At 47.5% G+C, this 16,063-nt stretch overlaps 1 protein-coding gene and 1 long non-coding RNA gene across 2 annotated transcripts in view; one reads left to right on the forward strand and one right to left on the reverse strand.

The window, feature by feature from the left end:
• Positions 1-16,063, forward strand: part of LOC144164107 (uncharacterized) — a 189,152-nt gene that overhangs the window by 145,117 nt on the left and 27,972 nt on the right. The window lies entirely within an intron of this gene.
• On the reverse strand, positions 1,153-15,849 carry LOC144174053 (tudor domain-containing protein 1-like). Its single transcript, XM_077702474.1, has 5 exons — positions 15,766-15,849; positions 8,062-8,286; positions 5,703-5,960; positions 3,849-4,010; positions 1,153-1,398 (listed from the first exon to the last, which is right to left on the reverse strand). Exons 1-5 carry the CDS (start codon positions 15,847-15,849, stop codon positions 1,153-1,155), a joined length of 975 nt encoding a protein of 324 aa, XP_077558600.1.

Below are 16,063 nucleotides of genomic sequence, written 5' to 3' on the forward strand. Positions count from 1 at the left end.
TAGCGCCTGACGGGGTTCCTTATGCGCCACTGACTTGTTGCCAAATCATGTGGTGCTTCCACTCTAGAAACATGCTTTGTAAAGGGGTACTGGCTACGTCGTCTACTCAAGTGCGCCGCTTCACGATGGATCGAAATGTGGTTCATGCCCGCGCGCTTGATCCCGCGCCCTCTGCTGGATGATAAGATATTCCCACTTCGTCGGCTACACCGGCTCTGTATCGGAGGAATTGTAGTCTCATAAGGGAGGAAATCACCGACAATTTCAGGAGATGAGGGTTAGCCCGTGGAAATGTGTTTAAAACGAGGCTGTGCTAGGTGAATATGGAGTCATGTTTTCTTCGAGATTTCCCGTGCTGTTTGATTTTCCCTGTGTTGCCTACACGGGAGTACGCGCGGTAGCGTTTCGCGTAGTCGCATTCTACGGAAGAATTCGCGAACTTGCAATCCTATCCTAGTGAGGAGCGCGGGGTTGTGACCAGAGACAGCCCCTCCTGCTTTGCTTCCAGCCAGAGATTACGTCATTCGATTGCTCCCCGCTTGTATCCCCATGTTTGGTAGAGTGCATTGAAGTCACCTACTATTAAAAGTGTTTGGCGCCTTGCAATGTCAATTGGTTTGCGAAACAAGTTCGTAAAGCTATCTTCCTTGCGTAGGCAACTCTTGACGTTTAATAGCAATGCGCTTCCCCACCCTCTGTTATTGCTCGAGATGATCTCGACGAGTACCTGATCAACGTTCGTTAGGCTTTTGCGGCGGCGTGGCGTACGCGGTGACTTTGCAGGGCTTTCCTCCGATCTAGATTTCAGTAAGTGAATTGTATTTCTTGGCTCGTTACATGCTTGGTGTGCTTTTCGCGATAAGCTTCTCTGCGTTGACTCGCGCGCCTCATCGCCTGCGTTGCATCGGCGCGTTAAACCTACAATCAATCAATCAAAAATAAAAAAACTGCGAACTATACTTAGGGGTGCTGCGGATCAATTTAAACCACTCGTGTCGCCGTGCACGGTAGAAATTAACGCGGTGGAACGATAGTCACCGATCGTTCTTACGAAACGCAATATTATCTGTAAAAGAAACGTAAAATTCGTCGTTGTTGGCTTAAGATCGGGCCCAGAGAAATGCTTTTGCACTCCCGTTTCTCGAGGTGTCCTCACCCCAGATCTCGCCGTCCCTTCCTCCTGGCTTCAAACACTGCGTCGAAGCCTGTGTGGGCGACGAAGAACTCGATGGCCTCCCTGTCCCACTCGCCACCCACACCTCGGGGTGCCACCGAGGACAGGGCCATGCGGTGCGCACACGCGGGCAAAGTAGCAAGGTGGCAGGGCAGCGGCCGGAGGTTGGAAACGGATGCCAGGGTAGAGTTCCCATAGTCCACGAAGTGAACCTGGGCTCGTTGCTGCCGGGGGAAAATAAAAACAACGAACGGGCACTGAGCCAGAATACAGGTGGGTCGGGCACACACTTTGAACAATCCCGCAAATACATTGAAGCAGTTTATTCCGCTCTTGACACTGATTTGTGTCACTTAGGTGGAAAGAGGAAACAGACACTCGCAAGAGCTGGGCGATACACCTAAATTTGTGCTTAAATCTTAAGAGACTTCATGCGCTCTAAAGGAGTGCCAACGTGCGTTCCAAACTCAGCTCTGTCCCGGTTGCACATCTGCATAAAATTCTCATGCACCGAGGCTTCCATCAGTCCCGAACTGATGTACACGGTTGAAATGTCGCGCAAAAATGTAAAGGCTGTTGAGTAAACAATAACACGTCTACATCACTATTCAAGGTTGAGACAACTGCTTCCGTGGTAGCTTTGCACCTAGCCAACCGTGCTTGTGCACAGATTTGTCATGGGACCTGATGTATAATTATGCGGAACTTTGAAGCAACCCCGTAAATCAACAACAGCCTTTAAAGAATTACGTTTCAAACAAACAGTAACACCAGGAGTGCCGCGATTTTTAAACGAGACTTTTCCGCAAACGAGACTTTTCTGCGGTAACAAAATTCCTGTTCAAATTGAAGACATTTCTACGTTTACTTCAGGTTCTGATTAAAAAAATCCCACTGCATTTATGACAGCCTCCATGCACGATATTTCCGCAGAAGAGCCCACTTTCTTTTCCGCGCAGGTGAAAACAACGCTTTGTGCGGAAATAAACAGTGTGAGCGGGCGTTTCCCGTCTAAATTGCTGTGCTGCAAACCAACCTTTCCCCAAACTAGAGGAGGCTAACCTACAAATATCGCCACTGCCTACAAATAAGGGAAGTGGAGGAAAAGGCGGAAAGAGGAAAAGAGAAGCCACAAGCCCCACCAAAATGTTAGCTTCGTCATTTTTTGTATGCGGCTGCTGGTAAATTACGTTCCCTACCAATATAAGCATGTCACTGAGCATGAAGGGGCGGACTCCACTCAGGTTGGAAGCGTCTACACCGCAAATCTTCATCGACGTGGCCAATATGAGAATGGCTTAGCAACCGTTTACCACATCTCAGCAGAAAGCCCTGCATACGTAGCCCCCTCGCTACATACTATGTCCCTGTTAATGTTGCTATCTCTTCATTTTCTCCTTTCCTCTACTACTCTTTTTCGAAATCATCTATCTTTTCAGCATTCCCCTTCCTGCTGAGTAGCATGTCGACGTACGCATGTTGGCCCATTATTCTGAATTTCCTTCTTCAATAAAGAGATTTTCTCTCTCTCTCTCTCCCGGCCTTGTGGCAGTTATATTAGTTAATAGCGGTTCCAAGATACATTTCACGCTCGTATCCCGAGAATGGCTTGTTGGTATATACCGGGTGCGCGAGGTATTTGAGAACAGAACGTTGGTGTGAGGCACAACAGAACATCTCCAGCAAAATCAGACGTATTTTCACCAAACTTTGCGAAGTACTTCTGTTATGGTTTAATTCCAAAACTACTCAATGAATCTGCCATCGGCAGCAATAAATGATTCGATTCGGCTTCGCAAACGGCTGCATGCACGGATCTGGTTCTCCTTAGAGATGTTTGCCGTTTATTTAGAAATGGCAGCCGTAAGCGAGTATTTTGTATTATGCGGTCCTTTGTTGGCCTCTCTCTTAACGATGCCCCAGACATAGTGGGGAAGAGGATTTAAATCTGGAGAGCTGGGAGGCCACCAGTTTTGGAGTGACAGGGCCGTAGAAGTCAGCCGGGCACTATTGGGTTACGCAGGCGGTGTGCGCAGGAGCCAAATCTTGCTGAAAGACATATCCCCTTTCTTTCTAAACACTCTCTATCCAAGCACATCCACGTACCCTTCAGCATTAACGCGGAGTCCTGCAAAAAAGTGTGCCAGTATGCCATTGACGTCATTGCAGAGGACGGATAACACCACCGCCGGTGAAACTAAGGAGTTCTGACGACGTCTGTCCGCTGACTGTGCGTTTTCCTTTCCGCTAAACCTGCCACACCAGCGCCACAGCACACGACCTCCATCCGCACTTTGTAAACGAAAGACTTGGCTCCTTTCAGAAAGGTAGCAATTTTCAAGTCGCTGTGGTGCGCGGCCAGCGCGACGAGGACTGCATTTCCTGCTTCAACTTGTACAGTTCCATCTCTGAACAAACGGCACAGTATGAAGCATAAGGGGTCGACGAATAAGAAGCCGTACACCTAAATATATATCATGAGCCTGCTGGTGTCTATGGCGATAAGGAATAGCGTCCTCAAATACTTCGCGCATATATGTTTTCAAAGTAAACTACATCAGCATCGATCAAACTTAGGTGCCAGTATTCTTTAAATCGACGGAATCATCAAACACCCTCAATACCATATGGAAAAGTTTCGTTCATACGCGTATACAGCTCTCCCAACACTCACATTGCGGTCTTTTGAGGCACTCTTCGTCACCCGCACCCGGTACCAGTGCCCGTCAGGATCAAAGCGGCATGTCCAGAATGTTCCCTCTTTAATCTCATCCACCATAGGTGGGGAGCTGGACACAGCACAGGAGGCCAGGCGCTTCTGCATATCTTCCATCGTCTGCGACCATGAAACACAAAATGGTAAATGAGTCGTCCAGTGACGTAAAACCATGGCTTACATAACAACACTCTTACCAGGGAGTTCTGTATGCCGCTAATAGTACATCAGTACATGTCTTCTGTTTAGCCATAGGGGAGTAGTTAATTTTTTTCCGGTGGAATAAATGTATTTTTGAAAGACTGGGAAGAAAGGCAAACGGAATAGAAACATGCTTTCGGGTGGGACCTTGGAATGCTGGCGTGATTCCATGCCAGACAGAGTTCCAGGAATGCAGTAATGCCTTCACGTTTCTTAGCTCTTTATGCGGATGTAATTGTTTGCTAGACGTGGTAAGGTACCCAGCGCCGCTGCGAAAACTCAAGCTGAAAATACCGGCACCGTAATCTGGGCCGTGACAGAGTGCTATGACGAGTAAGGGGCGGTAAACTTTGATTGTTTGATCGGTTATGGTATTTACCGCTCCGAAACTGTACACGTTATGGAGGTGTGCCGTAGTGGAGGGTTCCCGGTTAATTTTGACCACCTGGGGATCTTCAGCGCGAGCCGAAATCTAGAACATACGGGCGTCAGGAGCGGTGAACTTGCGGGTAACCCTCGTACGCTACCTATTGCACCACTATTGCCAGAACCGAGACCCTCTAAGCGTGTTGCGAATCAGAATTGTGATTCAGGGGATATTTGAATGAATACAGAAAGGAAAGCTAGCTTAAAGAACGCCAGGAAATGAGGCATGGTAAAAGTGGTCTACTTTAGGTGGTTTAAAGATATGTTTTAAAGGACAAGAAGGTGAAGGAAAATAGCTTTCCCGGAATGGTAATATTAGGCCTGAATTTGTTCCGGAAAGAAAATTCCTGAATGCACTAACATCTGCGCACGTGCTTTGACGTGAGCAGAAAGCTTTAGGGGCTCTGGCAGCGGTACTTATCCGACTTTTTACTGATACAGCCTGTTTGCGCCTTTCTCTTCGCTTTTGTTCCTTGGTGTTTTAGTGCGTATTGGTTCTACAGGCAGACTGGCGACACATCATGACACAGTCTCCCCAGAAACACATTTCTCTGTAAGTTAGTGTACCTGTAATATTCCGTTGCCGTCCCGTGACCAGCCACGTGATATGACGTCAGCGATGCCTACATCAGGTTACCATTTGTCGGTCCGCTGCACGGTGCTCATGTAGCTAGGCGGTAAAGCAGTCGGACCCTACTCGTACTGCCCAGTTTCGATTCCCATACGATTTAAAGTGTATGAAATTCAGTCTTTAACCTCATAGATTTCTTTTATTGAAATCAATTCACACACGCACCCCGGAAGAAGTTAATACCGACATTTTTGGGAGTATTTCTTATCCTTGACCATGGTGACCCATTTCTGAACCGGAAACACTTCTGCTTTTTCGTATCTCGAGTTGTTATGCCTTTCACCTTGAAAACCGACAGTTTAAAAGACTTGAACAGGGGCTACCCCCATGCTCGCTGCGGCAGCACATGCTTCTACTCAACCCGATGCGATTAAGAAGCTTTCTACAGCAGCAGGTATCAAAAGAAGAAATGCCTAAGTACGAGGAACGCCGTTAGATGGCGCATGCATCTGTGTGCTTTGCCTTCTGACAAAAATGGAAATCCGCAAATAGCCCACACCACGAACGAATAAATACACCAAGTAGACAAAGAGGAAAAAAGAAGAAAAGCCCACCTTTTCCCAGTCGTCTTCCGCATGCACAATTGCGTAGAATTCCGTTGGATTGACGATTACCGTGATGCGAATGGGGATTTTGTCTGTTTGAGGAAGGACAGCCGGTGGAATTTGAACTGCACGTCCCAAACTCGGGCGGGCAGCAGCCAGAGGAGGAGAAAGATGGGGTTCCGGAAGTTCTTGGACCGGAAGTGCTCTGACCGGAAGTGCTTTGGGCGCCGGTGTGGCGCCAGCGGGGTGCACTGCAGTCTGGGGAACCTGAGACAAAAGAAAAAAATTCCGGTCTTTCTCCTCTAACGTGAAACCTGGAAAGGGGCGAAGCACCGAGTGTATACGAGTATTCAAAGATTGTAAGTCTCTCACTCTTGCCGCGCTGATGGGGCGCCGGAGAAGCGCCAGTGGGAGGAGCAATAGCGTGCTTGCAAAACGGTGGCGCCGTCTCTTGCGTTGAACCGGATTTAAGCAAATAAATCATAGAGAGACTGGCCGTAAGTTTTTTTGCGTCACATGCCGCAGCAAGCTAACAAGTATGCTAAGAAGTAGCGCGAGGCGTTACAAAACGAGTGTATGGTGTTTTAGTATCGTGACTACATGAGACGACGGGAGACGCCGACGTCCTGAGCCACTAAGGTGCTTCGGCCCAAAATGTTTCTTACATATCATACAACCTGCCTGCTTTCACGTGAAAAGTTTGTCATTCCTGTCTCCCTAGTGGGGAGCAGAAATAGCTACACTGACCCGGCTGGCTGACTAATGCACCTGAACCCATACCTATTTCCGTAAAGGTCAGCACCGGAACGTTTACGAGTGCGCGGATTCTCGATACTTTCAAATATCGAAGCGAAGGGCGGGTTAGTTAATTTGGGTCCAAATGAAGTCACACTGTTTTGAAATTTGATTACGCAAATTTGCTATTGTACCAGTAAACTGGGACACATCAAATTACGGCTTTATACAACCTACAAATGCCCCGTCTTATATGCCTGCCAAATATATCCTTGGAAAGATGTGTACTGCTTTACATGGTATATAAAACGACTTTAGCTTTTGCTACAGCAGACTGAATTCATCGGCTTTCATGTAGCTGAAAAAGGCTCACCCACAACGTCCCTGTGACTAAATTCATCGGCTTTTTATATAGCAGAAAAAGGCTCACCCACAATATCGCTGTGGCCTGCGTCTATCTGGCAGCAGCAAGGCGCCTTTAGGCGTCTCGCGTCCACTCGGCACCGAAGCAACTCCCCCCTAGAGCTTCCATTTGCCTATCCTCATAACCTGATCATGCCTTAGAAACCTCTGCCCACATCCATCTATATAAAAAAAAACCTACCTGCACATTGCGGAATTAACTGTTCACGGGTTAATCATACGAGCGCTCATCTTTTCTTGAAATTTTTCATCCTTTTCTTAAGGAAGAAGGGAACAAACACAATTTTTCTTTTACACGAGAAACATGAGTACATAAAACGTTTTTGGAACACTTGAATGCTATTGTGCCGACCCGGGTTCAAATGCCATCGGACTACCCTTATTTTGTATTCACACTTCATTGCGGTGGCTGCTACTTGACAGTACATCAGCAACAACAGCTACGCTTTTTCGTAGAAGGAGGCTTTCATATTAAATATATATTTCAAGCGTTGTTAAAAATTGAGCACGGGGCCACAAGCGAGGGAAGCAACGCGATCACGATTCTATCACGGGGAATGCCTTTCTGCGAGGTTTTGTAAATCAGGTTTGTTTTTGTGCTTTACGTCGTCTCTCCCACATGCACCACTTATTTCATAGAACCAGAAAAAACTTCATTACATTTGCACTAATTCTTGCTGTGCGAACTTTCCCCCCTACTGTGAGATCATTTGACAACTACTTTCACACTCTGACCATCATAATGCTAAAAAAGTTCTGTTTGGGTTCACCACGCAATATGACGCTTGCATTTACAAAAACCTAATGTCAATGATATTAAGGACACCAGAATAGGTTTTCTTATGTTCGTTTCATGCCATAGGAATGTCTTTTAAAAGCATTGAAACGAGGTTTCCTTTTTGTACTTTGAGATGGGTACTAAAGCATAATCTACGAGTTTGTAAATTTACTATTTTGTTGTAAAAATCGCCGAAGAGATGACCCCAGGATTTTCGAAAAAAAAAAAACCATTACACGCTTCGTATTCGCCTGGAAAACAAGAGCACTATGGCTACATCGTAATATTTCACTTTAAACCAACACCATTTCGATGTTTTGCGAAAGGCCGTTCTCTAGCAGAAAGAATAGGGGCAGAATGAACTCTCGGAAACCAGGTTTCGGAAACATGAACGAATGACTTCTTATCCGCGCGCACTACCGACCAGCTCACCAGGAGGCGACTCATGGTGTCGACACAGTCCGAAAGGAACTGCATCGACAAGTCGGCCCTGGCCTGGCCGACAGCAGGCGTGCTTAGCAAGTCCACGACGTAGCCCCCTGTCAGACCGTCCCGCCACTGAAATCTGGCGTGCAGCTCATCTGCGTCATTGAGCATGATCTGGAACTGGTGCACAGCAGCACAAGGCCACACGTCCGTGGAACCAATCGGAGCCACCTGCAGAGGAAGTGCGCCTGTCAAACTCTTTGTCAAGCTCAGTGACACTAAGCCAAATTCAGTTGTGAAACATCCAACAAAAACTTCTGGCCCGTTCCCCCTCCTCGCCAGTAGGGAAATCCAGTGAAGCTGGTGGTCCGGTTGGATTTCCTATCTTGGGATGTAGCTGTATGGAAGATTTACTATGTGTTAATTATAACGATCATGGTGTGATTCCTACGTCACAGACTAAGGACACACACGATTGGTGGGAAGGCACAGTGACGTTTCACTACAGGTAGCCTACGCCAGCCACGGCGCAGGCTCTGGTGCGCGGCCCAGGTGGCTGCTGAAGAGCTCAAAAATTATGCAATGTTAGGAAGGACAGAGATCCCGCGAGTGGCGAAGTGTATACACGACTCCTGAAAAGGAAGTGGTTGTCATTAGGAGGGTACAGTGGGGCTGTAACCATACACTTTCCGTAGATGGCCATGTTTCGCAATGCAACAGAGAATGTTGAAAAGCAGGACTCTTACACCCCCCGCACGGGGCACCTTGAGCAATCTTGGTGACGGTACTGGCGATACCGCGGACCCCGAGCCCCCAAACATACGCTGGATCCAACCGTGGCAATGTGTTTATAGGTGGAGGGTTAGAAACCACGAACGGTGGCCGTCGGAGCCCAGGTCAAGCTCCGGCGGATGGGCTCCCTGTCTGTTTACCAGGCAGGGAGCTCCGGGACCTCCTCAGCTATCAGGGTAAGGTTGTGGAAGAAAGTACCCCCGTCCCCTGCTTTCCAATGTATCATATGGCATTTTCAAACCCCCCCTCCAAACGTGATCGGTCCCTGAAAAGGGGCCGCACCGAAGTATCTTTTCCTCCTTTGTCTTCGATCTCCATTCCAAGGCCCGATAATTTCTCGCGCTTCCTGGTAATGGAATCCCTAGATAAATCAAAACCCGTCACGTCCCAGTCTGTCTTTCTCATTTCCAAGTTTCTTGAAAGCCTTGTAGGCAAATCGTACAAGGCTAAAAAGCTCACAACCGGAGAAGTCCTAATTGAAGTCCAAAACAAACAACAATCCTGTAACCTCTTGAAGCAAACGCGCATGGTCGATGTCGACATCAAGATCACGCCCCATCGCAGTCTGAATAGCTGCCAGGGCGTCATCTCTGATAGAGATCTAATAAATGAGACTGAAGCAGATCTGCTCGACGGCCTTCGTGATCAGGGCGTGACAGCAGTGCGGCGAATCACGATACGCCGAAACGACCAAATAATAGCAACTAAACACATAATCTTGACATTTGACCGCTCAACACTTCCTGAGTCGGTCAGCGCAGGTTTCCTGAGATGTCCGGTCCGACCCTACGTGCCGAACCCACGCCGCTGCTACAAGTGTCAGCGGTTTGGACATGGCACTAATGCTTGTCGTGGTCGACTAACATGCGCCAAGTGTGCACAACATGATCATGCATCTGACAACTGCCCATCGCAAACCCTCATCTGTGCGAACTGCAAGGGACCCCACGGGGCCTACTCTAGAACATGCGAGAAATTCAAACAGGAGAAGGAGATCATCAAGGTTAAAGTGACTGAGAATCTTACCTTCCCAGAGGCGCGAAAGAGGTTCGCCTCTTTCCCCCTGGGGAGGTATGCCGACGCAGCTCGCCGGGGGGCGGAGCGGCGTCTAGTTTCGGCAGGGACCCAGTACCGCGAGTCGGACCTGGTCCCGCCCCCGCCCCCCCTCCCTGGGTTGCCTCTGGCCGCCCAACCCGCCACCACGCCGCTTGCTGAGGCAGCAGCGGTTGTGGTGGCAACCTCTTCTGTCGGGACCGGTGCCGCTCCCGTCCGTGCCTCCCCATCGTCCAGTGCGTTGGAGTGTGCCATGGACACCACGAGCCCCGCACCGGCTCCCACCGCCGCCGCACCGCCCGTGCCACTTCTGGTGCCTCCGACACCACCAGCGGTGGCGGGTCAAACGAAGGGCCCCCGAAGGGGGGCCAAGTCCGGGGGGCCCGGTTCGACGGGCACACCCAGGACATCGGACGACGAGATGGACGTCGTGCCGTTCTTGCCTGCAACGCAGCGCAAGGAGAGGCCTCCGACGTCCAAGCCTTCAGATAGGCCGCCCAAAAAGCCCAATCCAAGAGTCACAGCCCCGAAAGACGACACATAAACATACACACTCCAGTAGCTCTCACACTAAATAATGGGAAGAGAAAATATTGTTCAATGGAACTGCAGAGGCCTGCTGAATAATCTTGACGACGTGCATGAGATTCTGCATGCCAACCAGCCAAGTTTAATGTGTGTCCAGGAAACACATCTGAATTCCAAACACACAAATTTCTTGAATAGTTACCTGGTATACAGGAAAGACAGGGATGGCTGCACACACTCTTCTGGCGGTGTGGCCATAATCGCCCGAAAATCCTTAGCATGCCACCCTGTCACCTTGAATACTGTCCTTGAGGCTGTAGCAATACGCTTAATAATATTTAATAGGTTGATAACGGTATGCTCCATCTACATTCCTCCTGATGTTACACTTTTAAGCTCTGACTTCGAGGCGCTGGTTGACCAGCTGCCCGAACCGTACATTCTAACAGGCGACCTTAATGCTCACAATTCTCTTTGGGGCTCTTCTCGTACGGATGCCCGGGGTCGCCTGATAGAGAGGTTTCTTACATCCTCTGGAGCATGCCTTTTCAACAATAAACAGCCTACATATCATAACATAGGACACAACACATACTCATGTCTTGACTTGGCTATTGGTTCGGCAATTCTCTTTCCATGTCTTGAGTGGGGTGTGGCCACGGACCCATATGGTAGTGACCATTTCCCTACTTCATTAACGTACATAGGTACAGGCCCAAGCAGTCCATCTTCCCATAAAAGGTTTAATGAAGCAAGAGCTACATGGAATACATTTACAGAGACATCTCAACTACACCACACATCCATAGGACACCTACACGTTGAAGAAGCTACCCAACTGCTTACGGCGCACATCCTCGACGCCGCCGAAAAGTCCATTCCCCACGCCTCTGGTGCCCCGCGCAACCAGCGGAGGCCGTGGTGGAATGAGGACTGTAGGCGGGCGCGAGAGGCCCAGAATAAGGCGTGGGGTGTCCTTCGTCGGTACCCCACGTCGGGTAACCTCATTTTGTTCAAACGGGCCAAGGCGTTAGGAAAACGTGTGCGCCGTGAGGCAAAACGAGAGAGTTGGCACTCATTCATAACATCTATAAACTCGTACACAGACACACGCAAGGTATGGACACGTATACGCAAACTCAAAGGACAACATACACACAGCCTGCCCCTGGTCAGTACAACAGGGGACACACTGGAAGACCAGGCTGACACACTCGCACAACACTTCCAACACGTGTCCAGTTCAGCACACTACACGAACACTTTCTTGAAGTACAAAGCCTCTTGTGAAAAGAAGTCCCTACACGATAACATCAAATCACAGACTTCTTACAACTCCCTGTTTTCACTACATGAGCTGAGGGCTGCTCTGAGCACGTGTAAACCCTCAGCTCCAGGCCCAGACAACATTACATACACAATGATACAACACCTACACGCAGACACACTCGAAGCACTTCTACATCTATATAATAAAATATGGCTTTCGGGGCACATTCCACACTCTTGGAGGGAGGCCATTGTAGTGGCTTTCTTGAAGGAGGGAAAGGACCCGTCGTCCCCCTCAAGTTACCGTCCAATAGCCCTGACGAGCTGCCTGTGCAAGCTCTTCGAGAAGATGATCAATCGCAGGCTCGTGTACTTCCTCGAGTACAATGGTCTTCTCGAGAGTTGCCAGGCAGGCTTTAGGGTGGGGCGATCGACGAACGATCAACTGGTTGCACTTGACTCGTACATCAAGGATGCCTTCGTACATAAGCAGTACTGCTTAACTGTCTTTTTCGACCTCGAGAAGGCCTACGACACCGCTTGGCGTTATGGGATCCTTAGTGACCTCAGGTCATTCGGTCTTTCGGGTAATATGTTGAACACCCTTGTAAGTTATTTGTCGGAGAGAACGTTCAGAGTAAGAGTTGGTTGTGCACTCTCAAAGGTCCACGTCCAAGAAAACGGCGTGCCGCAAGGTGGCGTGTTGAGTTGCACTCTCTTCATAGTAAAGATGAACTCTCTTGGAAAGGCACTGCCACCAACAATCTCTTATTCTATGTATGTAGACGACGTGCAAATATCTTTTAAATCATGTAATATATCAATATGCGAACGTCAAGTCCAGCTCGGTGTCAAGAAGCTTGCCGGCTGGGCAGACAGGAATGGGTTTAAATTGAATCCTGCAAAAAGCTCCTGCGTTGTTTTCTCCAGGAAGCGCGGGGTCCACCCGGACCCAGACATTACCCTCAATGGCGTGTCGCTTCCTGTGAACAAGGAGCACAAGTTCTTAGGTGTTGTGTTTGACCAGAAACTCACATTCATTCCACACATCAAGGAACTTAAACATAAATGTCTGAAAACAATGAATATACTTAAGGTTCTCTCCCATCAATCATATGGATCCAACAAAGAACTCCTACTACGGCTCTATACTGCTTTGGTTGGGTCTCGTTTAGACTATGGCAGTGTGGTATATGGGTCGGCGACTAAAACAGCGTTGCGAATGCTTGACCCAGTGCTACACTTGGGGCTACGGCTTGCGTCGGGTGCTTTTCGTACTAGCCCTGTTGAGAGTCTGTATGCCGAGTGTAATAAGTGGAGCCTTGAGAACCAACGGACGTACATGGACTTACTTTATGCTTTTAAAATTTCATCGCTGAATAACCATCCTTTTTATCCTGTCTTTAACGACACATCCACATCTGTGCTTTTTGTAAATCGCCCGTCCGTTCCTCTGCCCTTTTCACTTCGAGTGAGAGAGCGAGCCTCGGATCTCAGCGCTTCGTTTTTAGACGTGTACAGATCATCCTTTTCAGACATTTTACCTCCTTGGAAAGTTCGTCCTGTTTCCTCCGACCTTTCTTTTATGAAACTTGACAAAAATCGGGTACCGCGAGCTGCTATACTGCAGCACTTTCTGTCTCTGCAGTTTAAATACCCACTTGCAGAATTTTACAGTGACGCGTCTAAAACCTCCACTATGGTCTCCTGCGCTGCTCATGGTCCGAATTTCAGTGCAGCCAGAACCATGAGCGTCCACACAACAATTTTCTCAGCAGAAGCATATGGAATTTTATTGATTGTACGACACATACTTGAAAATCAAATTCCAAAGTCTATCATCTACACAGATTCCTTGAGTGTTGTTCGCGCACTTTCATCGCATATACCCCCCAAAAACCACATAGTTAATCTTGTATTTAAATCTATCATGTCTGTGTATGCGCAGAAGCATCAGCTGCTCCTCTGCTGGGTCCCAGGACACGCTGGGATCGCTGGAAACGAGTTGGCAGATGAGAGGGCTGCTGCTGCTGCACTCAGGAACACTGTAGACATAACAACCGTACCATATACAGACCTCAAGCCACACATAAGACAACACTTGCGTAGAACATGGCAAACACACTGGAGTGAACAGACAGATAACAAGTTACACGCTATAAAACCACGCTTGGGACCATACACCACTGACACACGCAACAGACACACAGAAGTCGCCTTGGGTAGGCTGCGGATAGGGCACACGCATGCAACTCACTCGTATCTGCTGACGGGATCTCCTAGACCCCAGTGCAGCAGGTGCGGAGAGGCCCTATCCGTAGTGCACATACTAATAACATGCAAGGCACTTCACACAACACGACACAAACACTTCAGAGAACTCTACAGACAACATGTCCCCCTACATCCATCTTTGTTTCTGGGTGACGATGCCATGTTTTCCGTTAAACGTGTGTTTGAGTACTTGTCAGATGTGAATTTTTTAAACCTCATCTCCTATCACGCATAATCAAATCTGGCCCTATACACCAGCCATCACCATGCCGTTAATTGATTTTATTGTTGTTTTGGCTTTAGTAGCCACTATTTTATTTTAGATACTTTTGTTTGGCGCTCTTTGCCCCAGGTGGCCTTGCGCCAAAAAACCCCAACCATCATCATCAGGACTCTTACACCAATACCTTTAAAAAGGGCTCCACGTATAAACACACACGAAGAGCTCCTTAAAGCTTTCCCATGGGAAATATAGGTCATTTTAGAGCAAAATATTGAGGCCTGGGAGGTTTTGTGTTTATTCTCAAATTTTGACCATACACTGAAAATCGACCCAGGCTGAAGCACACGTTTCTGCGCGGACACGAGATCCGCCGGAACATAGCGTTGGAGAACTTCGCTGTAAAATCTTCCAGCTGAAAGCAGCATACAACACGTTATTTTGGGTAATAAAACTCGGCCCCTCATATTTAGCAACAGCGATGTTTATTGTATTCACAAAGCCTAGGCTTCTCGGAGGATTTCTGTACTATGAAAAAGCGATGGAGAAATGTCTGGTTTAAATGAAGGGTCGACCAAAAAGTAGGACAAGCTACCATGTTCGTTCGTCTCGATGTATTAACCAGTGCTTTGAAAATTTAAAGTACGGCTTCTAAAAGTAGGAATGAATATCCGATATCAGTGGAATGTGACGCTTCTCCTAATGCCGAGATCTGATAAGAGGCCTCGTAGAAGTATATAAGCAAATATAAGTATATATATGTATATGTCATAGTGTAGGCTGTTCACTGCTAATCAATTTCTAGAAGTGTCAGTTTCTATAGAAATGTCAAATAATACGAGGAAATGTACACTCACAGTAGTAGCAACAATGTTTTGTTGAGAAAAAAAAATTCGGAAAACCTATGGCTCTAGGAGAACTGGAGGAAAGTATAGTTGAATTGATTTTTTATCCTTCAGGTATGTACAGCCAAATACAATACATCAGCATTTACCCACATGGCCGTTTTTTTATTTTAATTTTCTGAATGTTTACAAGGAATAAACAAGTGAAATATTTCTGTATTTCTACGTCTTTTTCAAGATTTGATTTTGCTCGATCTTTAACATTTTCGTCCAAGGATAATAATTATTCAGTGACCTATTGGTTTGTTCACGCCAGCTTCATATTTAGTAGGACGAGCAATTTTAGTGTCCTCATAAGCTTCATCTCTAAAACAGGCAGCCTTGCCTTACCTGAACTTTGGAATTATATGTACTTTTTGCTCTTTGACAGTTAGTTCCAGTGATAAAAAGTGCCAACTTACCCTGTTTAATGTAAGCCAAAATTTCAATTTTAACACGAAGGCGTGCTCCTCACTAATCACATTATAGATAAAAAAGCTGTAATCCTAGTAATCTTGTTGACAAATAAGCATTTTATTGTCCGCCTAATCTTTCCTGCCTAACAAAGTGTCTCGCGCCTGTGCACCACTCAGACCGTTACGACAATCGCATAAACGCTCTTCTGAATATTCAGCCTTGGCCGGAGGCGTTGCCACTGTACTTCTTATCAAATTTCACCGCGAGACGTACCGACGGGATGGCACAGTGTAGGGCCAGGGCTGGCACCGACGCGTGGCTTTCATGCAGGGGTCGCAGGCAGTCCAGTTTTACCATATCATGGTTGCCGTAATCAATGTACAGCACCTGGACACGGTCTGGAAAAATTGGTGTGTGGGAGAAAGAAGCATCAGTTAATTAAGTTGCACTACATACTAAATCAGACAAAATTAAATTAATCGCCGAAGAAACTTATTCAGGATGACTGCTCCAGAGTTCATCGAAAACCATAAAACATTACGCAACAGAATCGGCATTACATCACTTATTA

The sequence above is a fragment of the Haemaphysalis longicornis genome, unplaced genomic scaffold, assembly GCF_048455015.1.
Source record: "Haemaphysalis longicornis isolate Haplotype H1 unplaced genomic scaffold, Haemaphysalis longicornis Haplotype H1 scaffold_1, whole genome shotgun sequence".
Classification (NCBI taxonomy): domain Eukaryota; kingdom Metazoa; phylum Arthropoda; class Arachnida; order Ixodida; family Ixodidae; genus Haemaphysalis; species Haemaphysalis longicornis.

What these genes read in the sequence shown, in the direction of transcription:
- LOC144174053 (XM_077702474.1), bottom strand. Translation starts at nt 15,849, where the DNA reads ATGGTAAAACTGGACTGCCTGCGACCCCTGCATGAAAGCCACGCGTCG. An exon ending in CGGAAGACGACTGGGAAAAG is followed by an intron (nt 4,011 to 5,702) that starts GTGGGCTTTTCT and finishes TCATGGTCGCAG; the next exon opens with ACGATGGAAGATATGCAGAA. An exon ending in GTGCCTCAAAAGACCGCAAT is followed by an intron (nt 1,399 to 3,848) that starts GTGAGTGTTGGG and finishes TTCCCCCGGCAG; the next exon opens with CAACGAGCCCAGGTTCACTT.